Source organism: Cupressus sempervirens, chromosome 4, assembly GCF_028749045.1.
Source record: "Cupressus sempervirens isolate cs-2001-9-10 chromosome 4, ASM2874904v1, whole genome shotgun sequence".
Lineage (NCBI taxonomy): Eukaryota > Viridiplantae > Streptophyta > Pinopsida > Cupressales > Cupressaceae > Cupressus > Cupressus sempervirens.
In genome coordinates, this window is record NC_143121.1 from 541,857,283 (window position 1) to 541,884,517 (window position 27,235).

The 27,235-nt window shown below is 35.6% G+C and overlaps 1 protein-coding gene across 4 annotated transcripts in view; it reads right to left on the reverse strand.

The window, feature by feature from the left end:
• Nucleotides 1-27,235, reverse strand: part of LOC149562330 (uncharacterized) — a 163,846-nt gene that overhangs the window by 76,057 nt on the left and 60,554 nt on the right. For all 4 annotated transcript variants that reach the window (XM_089825855.1, XM_089825853.1, XM_089825854.1 and 1 more), the window contains exon 3: nucleotides 284-443. In XM_089825855.1, the coding sequence (XP_089681981.1) occupies nucleotides 284-443 (160 nt within the window). The remainder of the gene's footprint in view (nucleotides 1-283; nucleotides 444-27,235) is intronic.

The window sequence follows — 27,235 nt, forward strand, 5'->3', positions numbered from 1 at the left end:
AAATATGCTTCAAAATATAGAGATATGAAGCAAAATGACAATACGATTGTTTCACAACCCAAGATGTGGAGTCTCTAAAATCCAAACTTTTGACAAGTCCTTTAAAGAAGATTTAATTAACCCATTCAATAAAGGTTCCAATCTCTGACTTCTAGGGAAATGATAAGAGCATTATCTGCACCAAAGTATATTTGGACAAAATACAGACATATTATAAAGCTGACTCTTTCAAGACAAATATATAAAACAAATTACTACTAAATTTAATAGTTATCCAACATACTTGAAAAGAGCATCCTCAACTGGAACCCATTTACAATCTGGAGACTTCAGAGGGCCGCTATTCATGCAGCGCATCATAAATAACTGACAACTAGTCTTCGGTTTTGTTAATGAATATACCAAGGAATAAAAAGCCACTTGCAAATCAACCTTGTTGAGTCCTGTTAAAATAAATGAAAGTTATTGTAGATTTTACACAGTTTCAAATACAAAACTACATTCATTCAAAGCAAGATAAGATTAACTTGCCGAAATTGCACCAAAGTTGTACATTTTTGACACAAGACGGCTAAATAGAATATCATCTTTCATCACCCAGCACATTATATGGCTAAATAGAATTATCCTTATCATTACCCAGCACAATTCTGGTACTATTTTGGTAAATGCTCTAATATAGGGATAGAATTATGCTAAATAAATGCAAAATATACAGGGGGGTAAAATGTAAAAAGATAATAAAGAGAATAATTTTCCAATATATCAACAATTGTCTCACCTGAAACCTTCAACAAGTTCAAAATAGAATCTAAATTGGAATAGCAAGACTTCAATTTTGGTGCATTTATTGTTGTTGTAACAATATTGGGCAGCGTCAGTCTAAAAAGTTAGCATTATTACACAAGGTAGATAAAACAAAAAACATAAAGGTTTGATCTTCATAGATTTTAATTTTCAAAACTTCATTGTCTAAATCAATTAAAAAACTACATGTTTCAACATCTTTACATCTTTCCCGGTTCTCTTTCCAAAAGAGCACTTGTCATTGATTTGGATTCCTCTAGCACTAGATACATCAGCCACTTACATTTAGTAGAGGAGCTCGTAAAGATTTGTCGGAAGGCATAACCCTGATCCAAGCAGACACTCAGCTAACCTCCAAGGGTAACGCCACATAAGACTTACAGTGTCTGCATGCCAGCTGGAGGCTATAGATCCACAGAAAATGTGTAGTGCACATAACAGCATCAATCCACCAAAAAGTCCAACCAGTATCACATTATCAGACATGGTACCAAATGCCAATGCCAAAGATGGGTGATCTCACCTGCATTGTTTGAGATATGGCTTGTGACAAACCTAAAGTCTTTGTTGTCAAGATCGAAAAGGACCCTCAAAGCCTTCTTGGAATGGTCCTTCATAGCCATGAGTGACAACATGTAGCTTCCATCTAGTGGGCAAATGTCCCAACATTCTTCCTCATGATTTCTACAGAAAAAAAAGCTGTTTGACCATATAGCACAATACATGGCAGGACGTAAAACCAACAACCATGATCACTAATGACAAATAATGTCCCAAAAAGAAAATCGTTATCAAAATGATCAAATACTGAACTTTGGTGCATCAATTATATCCTACAATTCCATAAGGAACAACAATGAAAAACATGGATCTAAAGGCATACCCTTTCTTTCACAAAAACTTAGTTTCTGGAGAGAATTGTACAATTGCATATGCTGCTTTTGAAATAAAAATTCCCCTTCCATCAAGTAGGAGCATTGTAAAGGTGTCTATTGCCCTCAAGTGAAGAAAAATTGAAACAAAATTCAGATATTGAGAGAACAAAACACTCAGTAGAAGTGGTGTTCAAGAATAACAAGGCTTCAAGGGGTGTTTGTAAATTGCTTGAGCATGTTAAAGCATAGCCACAGCCACTTATCACCTCATGCAACAAACTCCTAATCCAGCAGTATCTCAATTAAGTTTTCGCTAGTGTAAAGCTCCTAGATGTAATGATTTTCTAAGAATTATATAGACTTGAAAATTAACTGCCTTGAATTACACTGTCTAACTTATGTTTTTATTCCAACACCTTAGAATAATCCATTGTGATGTACCCTTTTTAAAGAAAATTTGGTAGATAAATAATAATAACAATAAAGCATTTAAAAGATAATAGTAGTTAACTATAATATAATATAATTATACAAAAGTACTAATGTGTTGCTAAATCACAGAGAAGAAAGCTTAGCAGAGACATTACAAATAGAAACTTAAGACCAACTATAATTTTTAGTTACTTTGTAGAGATAATATGATTCAACTAAAAGACATTGCGTCACTGAGTATTGTAAAGAACAAAGTAATAATGGAGGATAGCTGCAGCAATTCCACTTACTAAGACACAGTGACTCATTATGGAAAGGCTGACTGCTTGCCAACTCACCATATGTACAAGCTAATGCTGATTTTATAAACTACATTATTATAACTGGATGACTTGTGAGAAGACATTTATTATATTTTAATAAAGATTTTGCACCCAACCTCCATTCAGACAGGTTGTCCCTTTCGCATGAATTGCAATTTGCAAATCTTAACAAAGAGACAAGTTTATTTATATATATGAGATAATCCAAGATGTAAGGGATCATAAGGGGGGAAAGCAAAAAAGGGGAAATGGTCATAAAAATCAAATAAATAATGCAAAGCTGAGACCAGCTGTACTTGCGTATAATATTGATACACAATAAGGGAGATAATTAACAGCATTAATGTTACCGAGCAATTTTTTTAATTTACAGCAGTTCTTATGTGTGATCTGATTTCCTTGAGAAGAGCAGACTTAGGCAGATTTTTAGAAAATCAGGACGTGCATTGATATATAGTAACAACTGACATATTTAGCTATACAGTACAAAGGCAAAAATAAATCAAACTGATAAGGCAAACTTCCTATATGGTTATAACATGAAGCAATTTTCAGCCTGGCTGTCATGTCCCCATTTTAAGATAGAACTTTAATAATAATTTGATAATAAAATATGATTAAGTAAATATACATTTTAACATAACAAAATAAAATGTATATCATCTATTATCAATAAAATAATATTTAGTATATGATTTAAAACAATAAAATTATAATGAATAAATAAATAATTAAACTAAATACAACAGAGTATTGTAGACAGTATGTTACCTTTCTAAATAGGATTTAATAATGAATAATAGTATACTCAAAATAAATAAGTAAATAAATAATAGAATATAGAATAATATAAATTAACTAAACCTAATGAATAGTCAAGAGACATGTAATAAAGAGATGTGACTCCTCCAAATTACGATATAAAAGGGAGGCAAGTTCATTTTAAAGAGGAAGAAAGAAGAAAGAAGGAATGAGTAGAAAATAAGGAATGGACTTTTTCAAAAGGTTGAAATGATGGAACAATGTGACTCTTCGAGAGGGTTGTAATTATGAATGGTTGTGACTTCGAAAAGGTTGTAACTATAAAGTGTTGTGACTCTTCAAAGGGGTTGTAATTCTGACGTGTTATGACTTTACGAAAGGATTATGATTATGAAGAGTCCTGACTTTTCAGAATGACATAGATGAAAAAATAAAATATGAAAGGATTGGAAAACAATTATATTCCAACAGAATTGGATTTAATAACTATCAGAGTAGAGGAAATAGAGAACTAAATTAATATATATTTTGAGAAGGAACATAGAGAATTAAAATAATATATATTCTGTGAAGGATTATATAATGCAGATTTAAAGGGAACCAAAGGTATGTTCATTTGATATTTTTTATATCAGAAATAAATATGAATCATTTGGCAGATAGAATTATCAATCCATGATTGATAATCATGCTTCAAAGGAGAACTTTATAGTTCTCATAGAGACCAAGTAAAAACTTGGTAGAGGGCATTGGTTAGAATGTTCAGTTTATCTTAAAAGAACTCAAAGATTAGAGAGCGTTCTTAATTAGAGGTGGGATCCTGCCAAGTATCATTAACAGAGATCCCAAAGGCCTTAGAAGGCGCTTTTGACATGATGGTTGTCTAACTATGAGTTAGGTAAATCTGAGTGGAGCCTCCTTCTATGGAATGGATGGGTTTAGTATGGGAATTACAACTTAGTTGATTTACTAATTATTTATCATGTTATTGCTAATAATTGTTTCATTCTCATATATGTCAATGCTATCTTTTCCATATACTACCAATCATTGTAGGTTTTAAGCATCAAATACTCGACTCAGGAGGAGGAACATTACACAAGCTGACTTTCTTATCAACAACTAAATTTGTGAAGAGGGCTCAGTAATGCAGCACTAAATTGAATGGTTAAGCCTACTTCATTACTTAGCAAAAAAGTATTAAATATAATGATAAACAATTCTTCAGATAACGTCAACATATAATGCATTATGGTCTTTCAATAGATGTCTCTCTTTGACATCAGATGAATTACAATAGATGATATATAAAGAAATCAATTTGCAGTTAAAACAGTAAGTTAAAAAATGAAATACCATTCAGTTTTAAAGAAAACTAAAAGGGCATGGACAAAGTAAAACATATAAGGCAGGTCAAAAGAAACTAGGAATGATGCAATAGGGTATGCACTGGGAATTATTAATAAAAAGATCAAATGGGAGACTATATAAGTTAAATAGTGATTTGTCGAATGAGGTGTCTGAACTCTATGAAGGGTGTATGTATGTGTGTGTGTATATATATATAGAATTTTTTTTAAAAATTAACTGTTAAATAGAATGAAATCAGAATTATATGTGTGTTACATTATAGATTACATCGGACAAGTTGAAAACCCCACTACAATCTTCCTACCATGCTGAGCTAATCAACTACAAGGGATGAAGAATTGATAGGAAGCAAAGCAAGCATCCCACTAAGTATGCCACCTCGTGTGGATGTCAAAGTTCTACCACCGAGACCAAAATTCCACTCTTAAGCTTAGTAAGTGGTAGGCTTGGCCAAGCCTATGATGACTCTGTCCTCATGTTCAAAATTTGTTTAATCATGTAAGAAATTGCATTTAAAATTTGTACACATCTAACCAACTAAAATAATTAGCCTATATATACTAGTTCTCCCTATGTAAATGCAAGTTTACAATCAAGTGATTAATGAAGGGGTAAAAATTCTTGTTCTAGAAGGGGACATTACAAATGATAGCAGAGTAATGATCCTTCCATTCTGTAGAGTAAATATAAATCAATGAAAAATCGTAGTCAATAAGAAGGAATTTGACAATGCATGTATTGTGTGTATGCTTTGTGCATGATCTGAATCTTTATGCATTCATATGTATACTTTGTGTATGCTTCATGTCTTCATGCAGTAATGTGTATACTTCATCTTCCTTTTGTCTTCCTATATCATGTGTAATTTCACATTTTCAAGTTTATACCGCATGTCTGGTTCTACTTTGGTTTACCAAGAGTAAGAAAATAAATAGACAAAGATGAATTTGAGAAATGCTATCATGCAAACAAGGCTTTGGTAAATTCAATTGGCACCATTATGAGATGCTCCAAAATCATTTCCCTACAAGATGGAAGAAAACTTGTCTTAAAGTAGAATTGTTTGAGGACAAGTAAATTTAGCGAAGGGCAAACTATGATGTCCTCTTTCTGAAAAAGAATTCAATAGATAAATAAAAATAATAATAAAATGTTAAAAACAACAAATAATAAAACATAACAATGACCAAATAATAATCAATTACAATATAATATAATTACGCGAAAGAACTAATGTTTTGCAACATAACAGAGAAGTAAACTAAGAAGAGATATTACAAAGAGCGACGTAAAACTTAATTATGATGGTTATTCACTTTGTAGAAATTAACATCTACCATTCAATTAGAAGACACTACATCATTGAGTAATATAAAGAGAAAATTAATGATGGGGGATATCTGTAGCAATTCCACTTACTAAGACGCAGCAATTCATGGAAAGACTGTCTGCTTGCTGACTCACCATATGGAAAAAAGTTAACACTAGGTTTATAAACAACATTCATTATAACTGGGTGACTTGTGACAGAGACAATCATCATATTTTAATAAGGATTGTTTAAAATTTAGCATATTAAACACTCAACCTCCTTTTAGACAAGCCGTCCTTTTTGGGTGAATTGCAATTCTTGAAATAGGGACATATTTACATGTATAAGAGATTGTACAAGATGTAAGGGATCATGGAGGGGAAAAAGGAAAAAATGGTCATACAATCAAATAAATAATGCACAGTTGACATCATTATTAAAGAGTAGTTGTTAATAATATTGATGCGCAAGAATGGACATACTTTTCAGCATTAATGTTAGCAACTATTTTTCTTTTAATATGCAGTAGTTCTTATGTGTGAAGTGATATTTTTGAGAAGAGCAGACTTGCGCAGATTTAAGCAGACCAAGATATGCATTGATTTATAGCAGCAATTGATATGTTTAGATATGCAATGCAAAAAACTTAAAAAGTATTAAATCTAATGATAAAAATTTCTGCAGATAAGGCCAATGTATTAGGCATTGTGGTCTTTCAGTAGACGCATCTCTTTGGCATCACATGACATACAATATATGACATAGAAATAAATAAATTTGGAGTTAAAATAGAAAGTTTGAAAATGAAATAGCACAGTTTTGAAGAGAACCAAAAGGGCGTGTACTAAGTAAAACATAAAGGCAGACTATAAAGAATAGGAAATTGATGGAATAGGGTTGCACCGGGAATTATATCTGAAAAGTATTAAGCATAATATACTTATAAGTGTGTGTATGCACACACACACACACACACACACACATAAAACCACAACTATTATAAGAACCAACACAACAATATTAGCAAGTATGGCTATAAATAATATATTCTAGATGTAAAGTGTAAACCAATGTTGAGTCTCCTCATGGATAAAAGGAGGTGACATAGGTAAGAGGGTATAAAGCGACCATTTAAGTAGACAACCTAGGTGGCTGTCAAAATCTTCCCAACATGGCCAAGAGGGTCAAAGTCCCACTCTTGGGCTTGAATTGGATCAACTCAGAAGCCTGAAATTAACTTCCTATTATTTGTACTATGATTAGTTAATTAACTATAGGAGATGTAGCTGAGAGGGTACAAGACTGTCATCAAAGGAGGCCATATCGGTGGATGTCAAAGTCCTGCCACCAAGGCCAATGTGATGTCCCCTTTCTGAAATAAAACTTCCCAGTAAATTTAAAAATAAAAATAAATGAATTCTCAATTTATAGTCAATTAATAACTGAATTATATTTGCTAAAATATAACATATGAATAATCAATATAAACTTAACATATTTGACAGACAATAATTAACATTTAAATTATAATGTAGACATATGATTGGTTGTTTGAGAGGCATCACTTTCTGAAAGAAGCATGTCTTCAAAGATATATTAATAGAGATCAAAAATGGGGAATCAAAAAACATAAAATATAATTATTACTCTTTAAGGAAGACATATGAAAGGAAAGGAAGCACAAAACAAAAAGAATTAAAAAGAAGAAAGTAATAAGCATTCATGAGTCTGCAAGCTGTATAGTAAATAATAGTATCTCTTACACAGTCAGAAACCCCACTGATAAATAAGAAAGAAAACTGGAAAATATTATCCACAAAACTTATCTTAAGCAGGCCATAGATTATCCACAGAAAATTCCACACAACAGCCACATCGTGGTGGAAATATAAGAAAGGAAATTAACTACACATTGTTTGCAACTGTATATTAAATACAATCAGATCTCTTACATTGGCAATATCACCGAGTAAGAAAGGAAACATCTCTGTGATTGGTATGAACAATATTGTCTATTTTAATTATATAATAATAACTTAATAAGATAAGATAAATTTATTAATGTCCAACAAGAGACCACAAGCAGATCTAAGGGACTAAAGAGATTACAATAGGGGCCGCAGCTAGTAGTGGGAACACCAAACAGTGTCCATCAGAAGAGCAAAATAAAAAAGCTAAAAACAAAAAGCAAGCAAAGACGCAAAGCAAGAAACAACAAGAGCCTAAGTACTTCCCACAGGTGAGAAGTAGCCAAGGACCGAGTGATGCTGTCTAAGGTGAGGTCACATCATGGTCCTGAGTTGTCTCAAGGAGCTGCTGGTAGTAGGGTGATAATGTCAAGTATACCCACTGCAAGGTCTTATGGATCTAGTGTGGCTCAACGAAGCCATGGAAAGGCCAAGCAACCTCTTCGTCCCATGGGTAGAAGGCCTAGGATTGAACGAGGTTATGTAATGTCCCCATTTTTAGCAGGTTCTTGTAGTTGGCTTGGTCGGTTGACAATCGCATCCCTCATGAGTTGACAGTGAATTTGAGGGTCTCAGTTGGGGGCCTATAGGCTTTTCAACAACCTGTGGTGTGTTTTGGCTCCGTTTGAGGGACTTACTATTTATAGAAAGTCAACTGTTGGTTCCAATGAGCTCAGTTGAGTTAGAGGAGTTGAGTGATGCTCTTAGTGTTTATTTCAAACTTTTGGTTTGGGCTCCAAGAATCTTGGAGGGAGAATCTATTCATAGTAGGTCACCCCATAAGGCTCATTCATCATCTTTATTCATCAGGATCACTCTAGTGTTGTCAAATTTCTATTATGATGCTTCTTCAATTGTTTTCGCACAACGGATGAATTATTATTATTATTTATTTAAATATGTTGAGGTTGTTATTTTTGTTGGTGTTGTATGTTGCTCACCTTAGCATCATAGCTCGTTGGAACCAAGTTCAAAAGCTTTAAATCGTGAGCACAAGAAACAGTGGCCTTGTGTGTCAAAATATTATGCTACGGTAGGAAAGGTCATTTTTGCAGGCCAAAAGCAATTAATAAATTATATTATAATGGCATTTTATTATATTTTAATGTTGTGATGAGGAAGCTTCTAAAGTGAGGTTCATTTGGGAAAACATGTGTCATTTGGAGATTATATATATGGGCCCATTTGATGAGAAAAGCCTCTGATTGTTTGATTATCTTATTTTGCTCTTGTTGTCTTTGTGACATTTCTAAGTCTGAAGTTTTGTGACATTGCTGAAGTATTAAGGGTTTGGAGTTTAAGTTATGCATTGATTCCACAGCTGAAGTATTGTGAATCAATTTCTCAATATTGCATCTTCCATTTCTATGAATCCTATTGCTAGGAAGAGCTCTTTGGTGGATTGATTTATTTTGACTTCTGAACTTTATTTGATTGTATCCGAGAAGTCTATTAAAGCTGGAGAAATTACCTGTGGCTAGAAAGATAAATGCTTTCTGAAAGTTATCAGTATTCTATTTGTGAATTCGGGATTTTTGTGAAGGAAATACAATCAGGTTTGGATCCAATTGTGCTGAGAGTTGAAGGCATTTGAATTTGGCTGCTTATTGGCGCATCATGATTCGATCTGTGGCAGGGTTAGGATGGTTGGAGCCTTGCGTTTCATCAATTAGGGCTTGCATTTGTTTATAGAGGTCGGCAGATGCTTGAGAGGGGCCTGTGTTTCATTTCCTTGGGTCCGGATTTGGTATACTGGCAGCCATGTGGCTTGGGTAATACCTTTTTGGTGACCGTGATCTGTCACAAGACCACATTTTGAGTAGTTTAGAGTCTAGAGGACATTTCCAGCTACATTTTAAGGCTGTTGTCAACCATGTAGAACAATTGGGTCTGCTGCAAGCAGGCAAAATTCCAGGTTACTTATGTTTGGAAATCATAATAGTCAGTAACATTCTTTAGGTGAATTGTCAAGTGGACTAAAGCTGATGTGATATACTGATAAATAAATGACTGCAAATTGGTCAATAAATTCTGTTTGGAAGTGGCATTGTTATGACATAAGTCTTGGATTGGTTTGATAAGTAAAACTAAGATGTTATCATTTCTATATATTGTTTCCTTGATTGGTTACCATTTTTTCTCAAATTTCAAATTTCATTATCAAAACGAAAATACCAAATACATGTCAAGTGTTTGAGGAAATGCAAACTATTGATTACTAAGGCAATCTGGAGTTTGTTGGGATATAACGGGCCAGGGTTATTACAAGTTATTCGCTGAACATAATTCGGTCTCCACGAGCACTGACAGTCGAGAGTGTGACCATGGAGCCGCAAGGCTTCCTGCAAATAAAGTGCAAGAAATCGATGATCAGTGTATCTAAAGAAAGAGGATAGGCTCTTACACCCCTTGAATAAACAATAGGATCTCCCCTTGATCTCGTAGTAAATAGGGCAAGGAAAAATAAAATGTATCTCAAACTCCACCTCCCTGAGAGAGAAGCGGCAAATCCTGTCCTCTCTGTCAACTTGGTGATCCATCTGAATATGAAGTCAGTGTGAGCCCACCCTGAAAGATCCCAAGAAGATGCGGAGGGCATGAGTCGAGTGGCGAGTGAGCTACCTGATGGAGCCCTAAATTTTTATAAAATTCTTTAGGGCCTGGATTTTATAAATAATGATGTAGACTTAATATATTGCCATTGATGGATTATGTATGATGTCAGCATGCTACAGTGAAGGTAATAGATGTTATATATGTGATACCAAAGACAATAGATGAATGGGTTCATAATGATTGTCATTATAAACCTATCCTTGCAACAAGCATCATCAAGAAAGAGAATAGTATGTGTACAAGTGTAAAAACAAAAGCAAGATGATAAGAAGAATGGTAAAGACAACATATATATGTTGGCTCAATATATATGTATATGATATCATAAGTCTATATACATAATGAAGTGCAGACGTCAGCATTTAATGTCAACAACAGATGATAATTCAATAATAATGGAAATATGCATAGGGAGATCAAACATAGATGAATGATGCAGTAATTGTCATTCATGGAACTATCAACACCGAATCAAACCTTGCCTATGAACAAGTGATATGCATAAGAAGCAACTATAATAAGTAGAGTTGTGTGCACAGACTGCAATAAGAAAAATTACGAAGTATATATAGACAGATATTGAGGGATGTAATGTCATACAGAGCAAGGGAAGTTGGAGTCTTGGAATGCCTGACTACTAAAAATAAACATCGCAGGAAGATGCCATGTCATACAATATGAAGTGTATCAAGATAAAGCCCGATAAAGTCATGGTAAACAATACAAATGCTAATCGCACATGATGATAGAAAGCTTTTAATAAGTCTATATGTTGGAAGCATTACCAATTTGAACTAGAACACATACCACCAAAAACCTTAGTGACATTAACAAATATTAACTCTATTGCTGTACCAAGTCCAATTATCTCTGATAGAGGTCAAGAAAATGGAACTAATCATTTCCAGACTACAAAGTACACACATCAGTGAAGCAATTCTTCTAGTCACTTCTAAAAGCTGCAACTCATCTTTGAAAACGTTAGTTAAAATGCAGAAAACAATCATCTTCATGCACACAATCTAGACTCTTCAGCAGATCCCAGTGAAGCTGGGCAAACAAAACTAAAAGAAATGAGTTTGGGCGATATACAATAGCAAAGACGTCAGGAGGAAAAACTTTAACAAAGGACTAATGCCGAACATATATTATAAACCTCTTGAATTTACCGGAAGTATTACTGAAAGCCAAAAAGAATAACTCTTCTCTATAAGCCGTGAATAATAATTGATACTGTCAGATGGAGATGTTTTGGAAATTTACAAGAATAGTCCATAAGACCAAAAATTAAAAAAAAGTCATTCTATTGCTTAACAACACATGGCTTGTTATCCAAAGCAATCCCTGTGTAATGATCTAGAGTGATTTTGAATGGCAGAATTCTGAGATCTTTAAATTTTTTTCCAATAAGTAATTTTATCGAACAGTTGGCTGAGTGTGCACCATGTTGCCAAATACTAAATAATTCAATAGATGTAACTAATAGAAACTGTGCCTTAGAAGATTTCCCAACTGAGAAGTCGATTTCCTTCCTACTAGCAATTCCGACCTGTGTATATCATGCATAATCCTTGGTTTTTTATGAGCAAGGCCGACTGTAGACACCCACGGGTAGCAGTGATTCGAAATCACATTGTGCTTGGACGTCACTTCACTAACGCAGGCTGAGCTCTTTGCTGGAAAAGGGGCCGAACTTCCACTAACCCTATGTACACCAGACGTCGTTGATATACCTTGGTCTCACAGATTGCGGGTTACCTAGAGCCCGTGACTTTGTTTGCTATGTCTTTCAATGCGAATGAGAAGTTTGGTCATGTGTGGAAGAGATCAAGATAACGTCTACAGTCTCAAAGAACTTGGTGTCGTCCAACAACAATTAAGACCTTCCTGTAACTTCCTTCTATATATGCGTAACACAATGACCCAGTTCTATATGCAAATACCACTACGTCTGCTCTTTCAAGAAAAAAATGAACCGACTGTAACTTGCTAGAAATTCGTAGTAGCTTACCTTAGACACTTAGATTTATTAAGATATCCTCCATATTTGCCAATTTTTCCAGCCCAAACCTCTGCAATGTTCGAATTAAGGAAGCTGGGGTAGCGTCCAACTCCTTGGAATTCTCCAGACTTGAGGGGTTTTGTCCTCATAGTCTTAGACCAATCACATCAAAGCAACCAAAACTTGAAAATCTTTTATTTCATAAATACTCGTGCCTTGTAAATCCCAATGCAACTCCCTTTTTATAACCTCAAATTTCATCCCAAACACTACGTACAAGGAATGTGGGATTAAACACATTTTCATCCTGTAGTCACTTAAGTTACTTTATAAAGTAAATGACTTAATAATCATAAAGTAACTTTAACAAAATACTGGAACATATGAAATAACCCTCCGATGTGACTGGTAGACATCCTATTAATTCATACTGTTAATCTATCCAGATGGGGGAGATAGATTAATTCTATCGCCAGGTACTAGAATTGAGAAGGGGACATGACAGTCCTCCCTTCCGAAGATTGCTTGCCATCAAGCAATCTCAATGCCGGGTGCTGCAATATAGACTCACCTTCCCAAGTGGCATCCTCATATGGCAAGTCTTTCCATCGGATCAAATATTCCTTGACGGTTCTATTACACAGCTTCCTCTCCCTTGTCTCAATCACCTCCTCTGGTACCAAAATAAGTTTACCCACTTCATCAAACGAAGGCAAACTGTCTGAAGGCACAATCTGCTGACCCACTGCCTTCTTGAGGCACGAAACATGAAAGACGTTGTGGATCCGGCTGTCACCAGGTAGCTCCAACTCATACACGACCTCCCCTATCCTCCTAGTGATACAATAAGGTCCATAAAATTTGGACTTAAGTTTCTCGGACCTGCTTTTCTTCAAGGAGCTTTGCCTGTAAGGCTATAGACGAAGAAAAACTCTATCACCCACCTCGAAACTCTGCTTAGTGCGATGTCGATCAGCATATAACTTTTGTTGATTCTGGGCCTACTTAATATTATCCCTGAGACCTCGGAGGATATCCTGTTGGTCCATAATCCAATCTTTGGCCAGTGGTGCCCAACTGTCTTGTAATGCCAAATCAATAAAATAAAGGGCCTCATAACCATAAAGGGCACGGAAAGAAGTCATCCGAATGGACATATCGTAGGTGGTATTGTAACAATACTCCCCTATATACAACCACTTACCCCTTGCTCTCTGCTACCTTGCAATGTAGTTCCTCAAGTACCCTTGCACCCACTTATTCACTATTTCGGTCTGACCATCCGTCTATGGGTGATAGCTAGTGTTGGGAGTCAACTCTCTACCTGTCAATCTGAAAATCTCTTGCCAAAAGGTACTGAGAAACCTACTGTCCCTGTCGCTCACAATAGTCCTAGGTAATCCATGGAGCTGAAAAACCTCTCGAAAAAATAGCTCAACTACCTGAGAGGCTAACCAATCTGTGACAATCACGAAGAAATGCGCGTACTTGGTCAATTTGTCCACCACTGCAAAGATGCAGTCCCTGCCCTAGACCCTCAACAACCCGATAATAAAATCCATGGAGATACTCTCCCACCTTTGCGCTAGAATAGGGAGAGGCTGAAGTAATCCGGTAGAAAAGCCCTATTCAGACTTGTTCTGTTGACAAGTCTGGCACTCTCTGACATGCTGCAAAACATCGTCCTTAAGCCCCTTCCAAGAGAATCTCTCCCTAATCTACCTATAGGTTTTAAAAAACCCTAGGTACCCTGCTGATGGTGCATCATGTCTTTGTACCGCTTGTCCTGAAGTATACCATCCAAAATCAGACAAGCATGAGCATTTTTTGAATACTCCACTAATAGCTGGGACCTCCAATCTACTGAAATCTCAGAAATGGCGTAACATGCTAGCACTGGGGGTCGTCGAGAAAGAGCATCAGCAACTATGTTATTTTTCCCTTTGACATATTCAATGTCAAAATCATAAGCTTGTATCTTGTTAACCGATTTCTACTGCCTTTCATTCAACTCCTATTCTAGGAAGTAGCGCAAGCTATTATGATCAGTCTTCACTGTAAATTTACTTCCCACCAAGTACTGCCTAAATTTGATTAAGGCATGCATTATAGCCAGCATCTCCTCATCATACGTAGAATATAGCAACTCGCTACTCCTAAGTTTCCTGCTCTCAAAAGCAATGGGATGACGGTCCTTCATCAACACTGCCCCTATTCCACTTCCTGAAGCATCACACTCTAAAATGAAGGGCCTCGAAAAATCAGGATGTGCTAGCACTAGACATGTACTCATCACCTGTTTCAATTTATCAAACGCTGCCTCAGAATCCTCTGTCCAACTGTCAGATTGGTAAGGGGTGTTGCTACCTGAGAAAAACCCTTGGCACAATGCCGATAATAGGAACAGAGACCAAGAAAACCCCACAACTCCGATACATCTCTCGTTGGTGGCCAATCCAGAATTGCCTGTATCTTCTCCTGATGCACCTTAACTCCCTCAGCACCAATCACGTGTCCCAAATAGAGAATCTCGGTTAGCCCAAATTTGCACTTTGACTCTTTTGCAAATAAGAAGTGCTCCTCCATGAGACTAAGGACCTCATCCAAATGCTGCAAATGTTCTTCCCAAGTCTTGCTGAAGATTAAAATGTCATCAAAGAAATCCAATACACTCTTCCTTAGCTTTTCTTGAAAATATGGTTCATGCACGACTGGAAAGTGGCAGGTGCGTTAGTGAGCCCGAATGGCACCACCAAAAACTCAGTGTCTTTAGTGGCATCTGAAAGTTGTCTTATGCACATCCTCCTCACAGACTCAAATCTGGTGGTATCCTGATCGAAGGCCTATCTTCGAGAAATAAATTGCCCCATGAAGCTCATCCAGTAACTCATCAATGCGGGGAATCGGATACCTGTTCTTAATGGTTCTTTTGTTCAGTGCGGGTAATCTATACACATCCGAAGGGTACCATCCTTCTTCTTAACCAACACCACTAAAGAAGCAATGGGGCTAGAGCTGGGTCTGATCTGCCCCATATCTAAAAGCTCCTTGATCGTCTTCTCTATCTCTTCCTTGTAGTGCCTCGAGTGACAATAAGCTGTAGTAATAATGGGTTTGGCTCCCTCCTCAAACTCAATAATATGCTCAAACCCTCTATCTGGTGGGATTCCTGGGGATATATCCTCAAACACTCTCCTGTGCTTATCTATAAATGTTTGAATGTCATAATAATACTGTTGTCCTGTATCCTGTGTCTCCTTTGAGGAGATGAAACACTGTGTCGCACACTCTATATCATCATGTCTCAAAATAGCCTCCATCCTATGAGCTGAAATAACTCTAGGGCCACTATTTGGTATGGCTCTAAGGATCACCAATCTATCATCCTGTAAGAACTCTAACTGCATAGTCTCATGGTCAAATGTATATCTACGGAGAGTCCTCAACCATTGTCTTCCCAAAATAGCATCCAACCCATCCAAATCAACCACATAAAAATCAGCCTCTAGAAGATAACTATCAAACTGTATTTGAAGACCAGCTACCTTCTTTGTGCACCTCAAAACTTCACCGACAGCTACCTTAACATCAAACGCGGGTATGGCAACTGTCTGCAAACCCCTCCTAGATACCATCTGCATACTAATGAAATTATGAGAGGCTCTTGCATCCAAGAGACAAATAATACATTGTCCTCTAGCAACCCCTTTCACGCTGAAAGGATGACATGCTAGATCACTACAGAGGGTGGCTATAACAAGAGGCTATTTCGTAGGTGGTTTTTTCTTCTTATCTTTACCGGGCTGCCCCTCAACTTCTTCCTCACTATCCTCACTGTTATTATCTCGTTGTGGCTCTTCTTCCTCCTCCTCCTTTGAATGGAGCTCAATGAAGTGGATTTTGCCTTTACCCAAGCATCTGTGGTTAGAAGTCCAAGGCTCCCTACAAGTAAAACATAACTTCTTCCTCCTAAGTTCATTACGTGTCTCGAAATCCAATCTAGGGGTGTTTATCTTTTGCTGGTTTTTATTCCCTTGAAAAGAAGTTGATCCTTTATAGGATTTCTTAGGAGGTTGCAGCAGTGAGGAAGATGAATCCAAATCATGGGCAATCTTACTAGCATCATCCAAGGTGTTTGGTTTAAGAACTTTAACCAAACCCCTAAATTTGTCTTGCAACCCTTCAGTGAATAACATCACCCTATGCTATTCAAACATATCCGGTACCATCACTGAAATCCATTGAAACTCATCTATATAGTGATCCAAGGTCCCACTCTGCCACAACTGAGCCAAATCCCTGTAGTATACCTTGATGTCCTTCCTATCAAAACAAGTAATTAGCTTCGAGCTGAAAGTCTCATATGAAGTGATGAGACCGTGATCCTGGGTGACTAATCCATGATGCCACCAATCATAGGCTGCTCCCTCAAGATGCGTCGTGGCAAATCTGATAGCTTTTGTTTCTGACATGGGCTTAAGTGTTAGGTAAGTATCCAGCTTATGAATCCATGCCTTGGCTAAAGTTTTATTGCTGCCATCTATTCATAGCATGTTTTGGATCCCTGTTTTGCACCCTGGGCCTCCTATCTTGTTGAGGTCTCTCTGCTTCCCTCTTTTGGTTCATATATTGAACAAAAGTTAAATTTTGTTTGACTAGATCAGGAAATAGATCCCATTCATCATACATTGCCATAACATTATCAGATAACAAAGTTGGGGCTGCAAGTTGAGCTACTTCCTCTTCAGCATTATTTCCCACAAAAACGGGCATCAAGGCTCTATTTGTATTCCGGGTAGGAGCTCTTGCTGCACGGGGTGACCCTTCTATGCTACCACCTCCACTGTGGTGACTTCGTGCTCCTCTATTTACTGAAGCTAACTGCTGCATGGCACCTGTAAGTTGTTGTAACGCTGTAGCAATGTTATTCTGCCCATCTCTAATAGCCCGTAAGGTCTCCATTACTTCCCTATACTGTGCTTCTGCATTTCGGGCCATTGGAGAAGCTAGTGCTTGTTCCTAAACCTGTTCAACACTAGTACTTTGTTCAACTTGTACTTCTGGCCGAAAACTTATTTCCTCATCTACTAAATAATTGTCTTCCACTACAAGATATTCTGAAGATTCTGCCTGTTCTGGTTGAAGATGACCGAATTTATACTGCCTTTTACTCATTCCCGACTGTCATTTTGTTTAATGAACCTACAAATTATTATTTTTTTCCCACAAGCTAGCAAGATTTGTGGCTTTGAGACCATTGTAATGATCTAAGAGTGATTTTGAATGGCAGAATTCTGAGATCTTTAAATTTTTTCCAATAAGTAATTTTATCGAACAGTTGACTAAGTGTGCACCATGTTGCCAAATATTGAATAATTCAATAGATTTAACTAATAGAAACTGTGTCTTAGAAGATTTCCCAACTGAGAAGTCGATTTCCTTCCTACTGGCAATTCCGACCTGTGTATATCATGCATAATCCTTGGTTTTTTATGAGCAAGGTCGGCTGTAGACACCCGTAGGTAGCAGTGATTCGAAATCACATTGTGCTTGGACGTCACTTCTCCACTAACGCAGGCTGAGCTCTTTCCTGGAAAAGGGGCCAAACTTCCACTAATCCCGTGTACACCAGACGTTGTTGATATACGTTGGTCTCACGGACTGCAGGTTACCTAGAGCCCATGACTTTGCTTGATGTGTCTTCCAACGCGAATGAGGAGTCTAGTCGTGTGTGGAAGAGATCAGGATAATGTATAGAGTTTAAAAGAACCTGGTGCTGTCCAACAACAATTAATACCTTCCTTCCTGTAACTTCCTTCTGTATATGTGTAACACAATGACCCAGTTCTGTATGCAAATACCACTACGTCTGCTCTTTCAAGAAAAATTGACTCGACTGTAACTTGCTGGAAATTCGTAGTAGCTTACCTTAGACACTTAGATTTATTAAGATATCCTCCATATTTGCTGATTTTCCCAGCCCAAACCTCTTCAATGTTTGAATTAAGGAAGCTAGGGTAGTGTCCAACTCCTTGGAATTTTCCAGACTTGAGGGGTTTCGTCCTCACAGTCTTAGACCGGTCACATCAAAGCAGCCAGAACTTGAAAATCTTTTATTTCATAAATACTCGTGCATTGTAAATCCCAATGCAACTCCCTTTTTATAACCTCAAACTTCGTCCCAAACACTACGTACAAGGAATGTATGATTAAACACATTTTCGTCCTGTAGTCACTTGTCACTTTATAAAGTAAATGACTTAAATAATCATAAAGTAACTTTAGTAAAATACTAGAACATATGAAATAACCCTCTGACGTGACTGGTAGACATCCTATTCATTCATATCATTAATGTATCCGGATGTGGAGATAGATTAATCCTGTTGCCAGGTACTAGAATTGAGAAGGGGACATGACACCCTGTCTCATTGAAATGAAGAATGGAGTTGATTTTTGGCAGCAGGAGACCATGTTCAAGCATCCTAATCCGTTCATCATGACATGTGTTCAACAGATTTTACGGCAAACTGTGTCATGGTTGAAGAAACAATGTGTATAAAGGTTTTTCTTCGTGATGAAAGAAAAAATTATATGAAATAAAAAAGGTCTACATTAAACAATTCAGGAGCCGATGATTAAAGTATCAATTGACAATTTTTTAATGAAAAGGTGCAAGTACAGTTTAATTATCGTAATAAAAGATTATGAACTTTCAAAAGAGAAATGTTGTTTCTTTTACAATGTGAGAATATATAAATAATAAGTCTTTTATTTGAATGAGGGCAGAAGTCAGAGAAAGTATTATAAGCTATGTTAACCCAAGTTTCCAAGACGAAGGGACAAGGGGACAAGGAAATGGGTTTTTGGGGCATTTTTTTTGGCCAAAGCAAGGGTCAGCTAATATATATATATATATATATATATATATATATATATTCAAATACATAGAATTTCAGAATTAGGTAACACTGTCACATTCATCATAGCAACATAATTTAAATTTATTGAATCAAGCATAGAATATAGCATCAAATTGAATCATCATCTAAGAATACTAAACTCTAAGAATAGGAACATAGGATGACATCAAATGAGAGAATTAAACTGCCATAGATGAGTGATATGTTTAGACTTTAGAGCCCTTGCTTTTGATTTTTAAAGAAGAATTGAATTTATTGTGCCAAATCTTTCCGAGACATGTAGCAGCCATCTTGTCTATGCAGTAATCAACTAGAATAATATATTTATGGACACTTATTGCTGCTATCAGAGCATTATCAAAGCTGGAAATGATCTGAGTATTCCTCAACCCAACGGTAGTCATTTCCAAGTCTGCAATATGATTAATCTCTTCTAATTTACAATCATTTTCAGATCTGGTTTGTTGAACAAAAGTTTAAATTTTCAATCATAGTTGGATGCTAAGTTTGCAATGACTTTCAAAAATATAGACTTTTAACATATGTTACGTTAAAACATAACATTTTTTATTATTTTAATGACTTCCAATGTGTACGGCCCACGAATGGGCAAAACATCACCATTTATTAATGTTTGTTGAATTAAATTTTATTTTGAAATCGGAAACTTCAAACGGTCCCCAGGACAAACAGGAAATGACTACATAGTCAACTACACAATCCGTGAGACGGTCAACACCAGTTGAAAACATGTTAACCATTTCCGAAGTTTTAGGTACGCATTTCAGACTTTCTTACTTGAGTGGGGACAGATTGGAAACGTTTCTAGTTGTACCCAAGTCCCCGAAACAAGGACAATTTTCGTAACCCGGGGCTTAGGGCTGGAATAGCATCCCTAGGTACCATATATTATAAGAAAAAGAATTAAAAATGGATATTTGGAGGAGTATTATAAGAAGATATTTAGATCTTGTAAGCAAGAATGATAGATGAAGGTTGGACTTGCAAAATAATTTAATGTATTATTCTTTTATAATAAGTAAAACATTTCAATCTTTATTTAAAGGCAAAGAGGATAAACTACAATTTGGATTAGTCCCTTCTGGTCACAAAGGCGATTGGCGAATTATTCCTAACAAATTGCTTGTATATTAGATCCTTCATAGCATTCTTTGTTTGATCACCAGTTGGAAACATGTTAACCATTTCCAAAGTTTCGGGGACACGTTTCCAAATTTCTTGCTTGAGTGGGAACAGATTGGAAACATTTCCGATCGCACCCAAGTCCCCGAAACGGGGATAGTTTTCAAAACTCGTGGCTTAGGGCTAAGGTCGCATCCCTGGGAAACATAGATTATAAGAAAAGGAATAAAAAATGGATATTTGGAGGAGTATTATAAAAAGATATTCAGATCTTGTAAGGAAGAATTATAGATGAAGGTTGTACTTGCAAAATAATTTAATGTGTTATTCTTTTATAATAAATAAAATATTTCAGTCTTTGTTTATTTAAAGGCAAAGAGGATAAAGTACAGTTTGGATTAGTCCCTTATGGTCACAAAGGCGATTGGTGAATTATTCCTAACAAATTACTGTGTATTAGATCCTTCATAGAGTTATTTGTTTGATAATCAGGAAAATTGTGAAATATACAAATAATTCTTCATCCGTGTCTAATTGGACTTCCCTCTAAAAGAAGTTACAATCCTTCTAGACTAACATTTAATTGCATATATGATTGATCTTCTACATTTAAAGTACAAGAACAATTGATGATATATATATATATATATCATCACATAAGGTTGTACATGAGTCTTTATTGTAAACGCTATTGCCCAAATAAACAAGGCACTGGTCATTTAAAATCCATTGAAAAGTAGTCATTGGGTTCATAGTTCAAATTTGTGATCCTTCTTTATATTTTCTTCCTGCAAGCATCAACCCAATTATTGAAAAACTTTATAGAAAACATTCAATCATTTGAAGCATTCACATAATTCTTGTTTTCTAAAGATTTTGTCAACTTATAAGGGTTTAAAGAAGGTTTACCTGCCTAGTTTAAGCGAAGCCTAAAGTGCAGAGGAATTAAACCAAGAATTTATTCCCGTCCGTTGGCAAAAACTGATTGAGTAATCATATTAGAGAAGTGGCAAAGATCTTGGATTTCCAATCTGTGGTTTTGGGAACCAGCGGTACCAAGGGCAAACAATGACCCCATCCTGAATGTCCATATAATGCTCAGCAAAGGAGGACATCCTTGGCTGAAGTCCCTCCAGAGGATTACTTCAAGTTGTAATAATGGATTGTATGTAGATGTCATCCCTAACGAAACCGTTCTATTCCTATCGAGAGGGAAGGAGGTGAGCTAGGGCATCCAAGCAAAACTAGAGAGAGGGAAGGCAATTCATCAAGATCCCAATCAAACCAGAAGAGCAAAGGCCTAGGCAAACCAACAGTGGGCCCCAGCAATAGGATCGGACCCAGCAATCACCTCCGAAGAACAATAGAGTATCTGTGACGACCCTCAAAGGAGTATGCAAAACCCCAAGCCTATGAATAAAACAAGCCACATTAAAGATGGTCACAAGCTTGAAAGGGTGAGAAGAAATGTTATTATTTTAAGTTAGAAGAGTGACATTGTAATAAGGGAGAGGCATTTATAAATCAAACCAATCAATCATTTTCATGATAGGATAGGGATCAGCAACCCCGAGTGCCTTGTGGACATGTCCAAGAAAGGCTTAAGGGCTTGGATATGTTAAGACCTCAAGAGAAACCGTTGAGTTTGGTGTCTACAAAACTCGTTGCATCTGAAAATTCTCATTAAATTAGAATTATAACCAAGATAGCATGGTCTTTCTCAACATAGCATATTACAAATTCACCTATAGTTGATTCCTATAACATGAATTAAGTTAAAATATTTTGATACAAGTATATTAAACATAGATTAATGTTAAATATTTTGATACAAGTATATTAAACATAGATTAATTAATGCATAACTAGCTGAACTTACTTAAGGGCATTACAGCCACGAAGGTAAAAATCCCATTTTTGGGCTTAGATTAGAGAAGTTGAAGCCCCACTACAATCTTCCTACCATACTAAGCTATCAACTACAAGGGATGAAGCATAGAAAAAAGGGAAGGAAAGCATTCCACTAAGTAGGCCACCTCGTGTGGACGTCAAAGTCCTGCCACCAAGGTCAAAGTTCCACTCTCGGGCTTGGTATGGAGTTGGCTTGGCCAAGCATCATGACTCTTTCTTTAATCACATAAGAAATTGCATTTTAAGTTTGTACGTGTTTAGCTAGCTAACATTATTGGTCTATATACACTTGTGTTCCCTATTTGAATGCAAGTTTACAATTAAGATGAATGGAATAAAAAAATTGCTTGTTCTTTAAGGGGGCATTACATCCATTAAGGAATGCAATGTATTATTCATACCTAAAATCAGGAATCTAGAGCTTATCTATAGTTGGAGATGCTTCACCTTGCTCAACAAAAACTATAAATCAATTCCAACACTTTTACACTTGTTGTTCTTTATTTTCTTTCACTCATGATTCACCTAGAGCAAATTAGATTCATCCAAGGAAAATTTCTTCTGGCTAACACAGATCTTTGGTTAGGTACAAAATGGACCATGAAATCTAATTGATGAGTGGAAAGCCTACAATTGAATGTAACAATTCTTTATTTTTTGTGCATTTTGCTCTTTTGGTTTTAGCACAAACTTTCTTCAATCAGAGATGTTCATAAATGCTTTGTGTCTCACTACAAGTGGCATCCACTCTAAGCAATTTCACTCATTAAATGTATCCAATAACAATGTCCTCTTCCAAACTCACTATATAGCCTGGCTACTTACAGGTTTACTTGCCTTCTTGTGAACGACATTTTCAAAAGGTTTGTATAGGGTTCCTACAAAACAAACATAACAAGGTTATCAACAATCATTTCGTTGAGGACTCTTTCCTCAATATTTGTTAACGGCAACAATAAAATAAATCAAAATTTTAGAATTTGGACAATTTCTGCTCACCTTTCGTAACCATTATTCAAAGAACCAAGATCTGATTTTATAGGCAATGCATTACCTCTATAGATGGAACCAAATTGATCTTGAGGAGATTTCAAGTTGTGTCCTCAAACAAAAGAACAAAAATCATTGCATCCTCAGCATTTGCAATTCCTCCTCAAAGTGTATGGAAGCAACTAATATTAAAATTCCTACAATTTGATTTTGCACAATTGATTTTCCAAATTGTACTTTAAGATATATTGATATTGCTTTTTAACTTTGTGAAGCCAAGATGATCAGCAATAACTCTTTTCAAGAATTTGAAACAATATGATAAATGTTAAGATATAACCAAAAGAAATAATAAATTTCGTTTACAGAAAATAGTGTGGTACCATTAATAGTAAATATTTAATTGCTAAATTTCAGATAAAACACATATTTTGACACAACACAAAATCCATAGGAAGTCAACAACTGAATATAATATGTCAATCCAATAGAGCCCAAAATGACTAAATCCAGAAAACCACCACAAACTATAACTTGGAAATGCTCCACTCTTTGACCAATCTTTGAAAATCTGCAGTATGCTCCTAAAACCGATCTTGCTCAAATGCAATCCCCAAATGGAATCACCTTTTTTGGATAACTGGTATTTCATCCCCAATCCAATCTCGAAACTGGAAGGATCTTCGCCATTCAATTTTGTTGCAAGAAACAATTTCTCCTCTTGCCAAAACACAGACGAGAAGTCTCAATCTACAAGAAGCAGGTTTCGGGAATAAAAACAATCCAAAAAATTTCCCATACCTAGCTCCTTTCATAATCTCATAACTTCTAGTTTTAGTCCTCCAAAATAAGTCTAGAAATTCTAATTTTAAAAAATCATTTTAAAGCATTTAAAGTCACCTTTTAATATCACTTATACGATTGCTTCACTTATAATATTAATTTGGAGAGCTTTTTAATTTAAAAATATATATAAGTTGCCTTTCTTATTATTTAATGGAACTTTTACCACAATGTAAGTTTCAAAATATAATTTCCTTAGCACAAAAAGGGAACATGCAATGTCAGCCAAAAAATGGAAACCTGTGATCATGATAAGAGAAATACCTATCATAAAATTATAATCAAAGGTAATAATCACAACCTCACTTGAAAACACCACAAAGAAAGGTTTAATCAAAACCGCAAGTAATAGACCCACAATGTATCTAAACAAAATGTCCAAAAATTAGGAAAAATGTTTGTCATGAGAGCCCCAATCATAATTTAAGTGTTCAAAAAGTGATTGCGATATGATTTTAAAAGTTAGAAAGTTCCAACTCAAAAAGAGAAAACATGGATTACATGGACCTCACGATAAACACACGAGACAATGCCCCATAAGAATTATAATATCTTGATCAGCATGTGGGGCCAAACTAGCAACTAACATAAACAAGGCACCTAAAACTGGCAATGAATTGTAAACGAAAGCAAAATTAAAGTGAAACCAAGCATTCAATAAGCACTATTTTTGGATAACATAATATTGAGGGCAACCTAGTTGATCATCTACTAAACACATTGACTAAGCGAAATGTTTCATAAGTTTTTTGACTCATGAACATTATACAAAATTTGGAACTAAAACTCCATGTTTACGACCTTGGATGAATTTAATCACATTACTTTATCTACTATCTGTTTCCTTCCAATTGACCAATTATTTCATATAGTTTTTAACCTTATATTTTTGAGTACTCAAGAATCTATTATCCTTTCAACCTCGGCTCATTACTTTTCAAGCAACCTTTGTTGTACCCTTTCTTCATTTTCAACCATCATAAAAAAATTAATTGGTACAGGCAGATGTTTTTTTCCTATTTCGAAGTGAGTGCCTTCATTACCACTCTAGCCTTCATAATAATGGTACAAATAAACAACATTGACAATAGGTGCAACCTTGCATGGCTCAATCTTCTTACATTTATGCTTATTGTAGGTACCTTTGAGAGATCCTTCTACAAATAAGTTGATGCCAAACCACAAACTTAATATTTGTGTTCCCTTCTATCGAAACTTGAGTTCTTGTATTTCAGTATTTTTTTCTACAAAACTTTCTTCTTAACTTTTTGTATTTCACTAATTTTTCCTAGAAGCTTTCTTCTTAACTTTGTGGTGCAACTCATGTATATAATTATCAAATGATTTTGCTACAACAATGTTCTAACCTAATCAATAGCATTTCTCAAGTCATCTACTTCCTTTGGTACAAAATTTGGAAAGAGCATTTGGTTGTACTCTAGTTTAATATTAGCTAAGTTTTCCTATGCCAAAATCAAATCCTATTAAGTGGCCTTCTTTGTGACCAAACATTTGAATCAGCTACCTGTTATTGAATAGCATCAGTCAGAGACAGCAGATTGTACATGTATGTGCGTGTATGTGTTACATACACTCACATACATATATAAAATCAATCTGATATTATATCTTAATCTGATCGAGCACTTCATATCAAACTAAGATGAAATTCTGTACATATATTAAATGGTCTTGTAGATCGATCCCATTTGCCTCTTTATATGAATATATATCAGTCACTATTAGTTAGTACTAACTAACTAATCTGATCCTGTAGCAGATCAGATTAGTTAGTTAATACTAACTAATAATATTGGAAAATCGTGACTCTTGATATTTAAGGATCGTGACCTATATTGAAGGCATCCATTGGAATCAATATATATGTGCACCAATGATTGTGGTATTGACATCGAAATTTATAAATGCTCAATACCTTCAACAACAGATCGACATTATCATTCTATACCGTCTGACTTATATCTTGTCTATATTGCATTCTTAGTCTTCAGAGATTGACATATATTGCAGATCGAGATTCGGAGATTAATATATATTGCAGATCGAGATTCGGAGATCTACATCACAGCAGATTGGGCTCTTACATACAGGACGAATCACATATACTGAAGGTATTAAAGATTGAACATATTATTCTGAATTTATAAGGTACATCTGCTCTTATAACTGCAAGTGAAGTGCAAACTTGTTAGTTACCTCTGCTTAAAATTAAATGATTTATACAGTCTGATAGAAGCTTAATTCATTTACACTACCTAAAATTATTTTTGTTGCCCATCAGTTTGAAGAGGATAGACTAATCTGATTTTCGTTTCAAAAACTAATATATTACAAAAAATGAACAAAAAGGGAACATAAAATTAAGTCTCTATCTGCAGCTATACCTTTGGTAATCCATTAAATCTATTTCCTTAAAGAATAACATAGAAAAATGCAGGATCCTTTCACATTCCTCACAAACTAACATGTGTTATTTTCAAAAATCTACATTTCATCCCACAACTGGAACCATTACCCCTTTGAGACCATTATTGCCCAAGAATAGATTCAATACTCGTATCATCCAATGGCCCCTCCAAAATAGGTAAGCAATGTTATAACTTACTATTTTGGCTCTTCACTTTTGGATATTGACGAACATGTCAATTTTGTAACACATTCTTCATATCCTTACCTATCATTGGCATATATAACTCTCTCAACTACACAAAGGTTTTGTCCACTCCAAAGTGCTTGATAAGGCTTCCACTATATTTCTTAACTATTAGATTTTCCCTCAGAGATACTTGAGGTATCAACAAACACTTTCCCTTCAACAATAGCTCTTCCTAAATGAAGTAATATAACCATGTTATCCTATGGCTCTTCCATGTAGGCCACACCTCTTCAAAATCTGCACTATTTTCATACTTATTCTATTCTCATTCCATTTAGAAA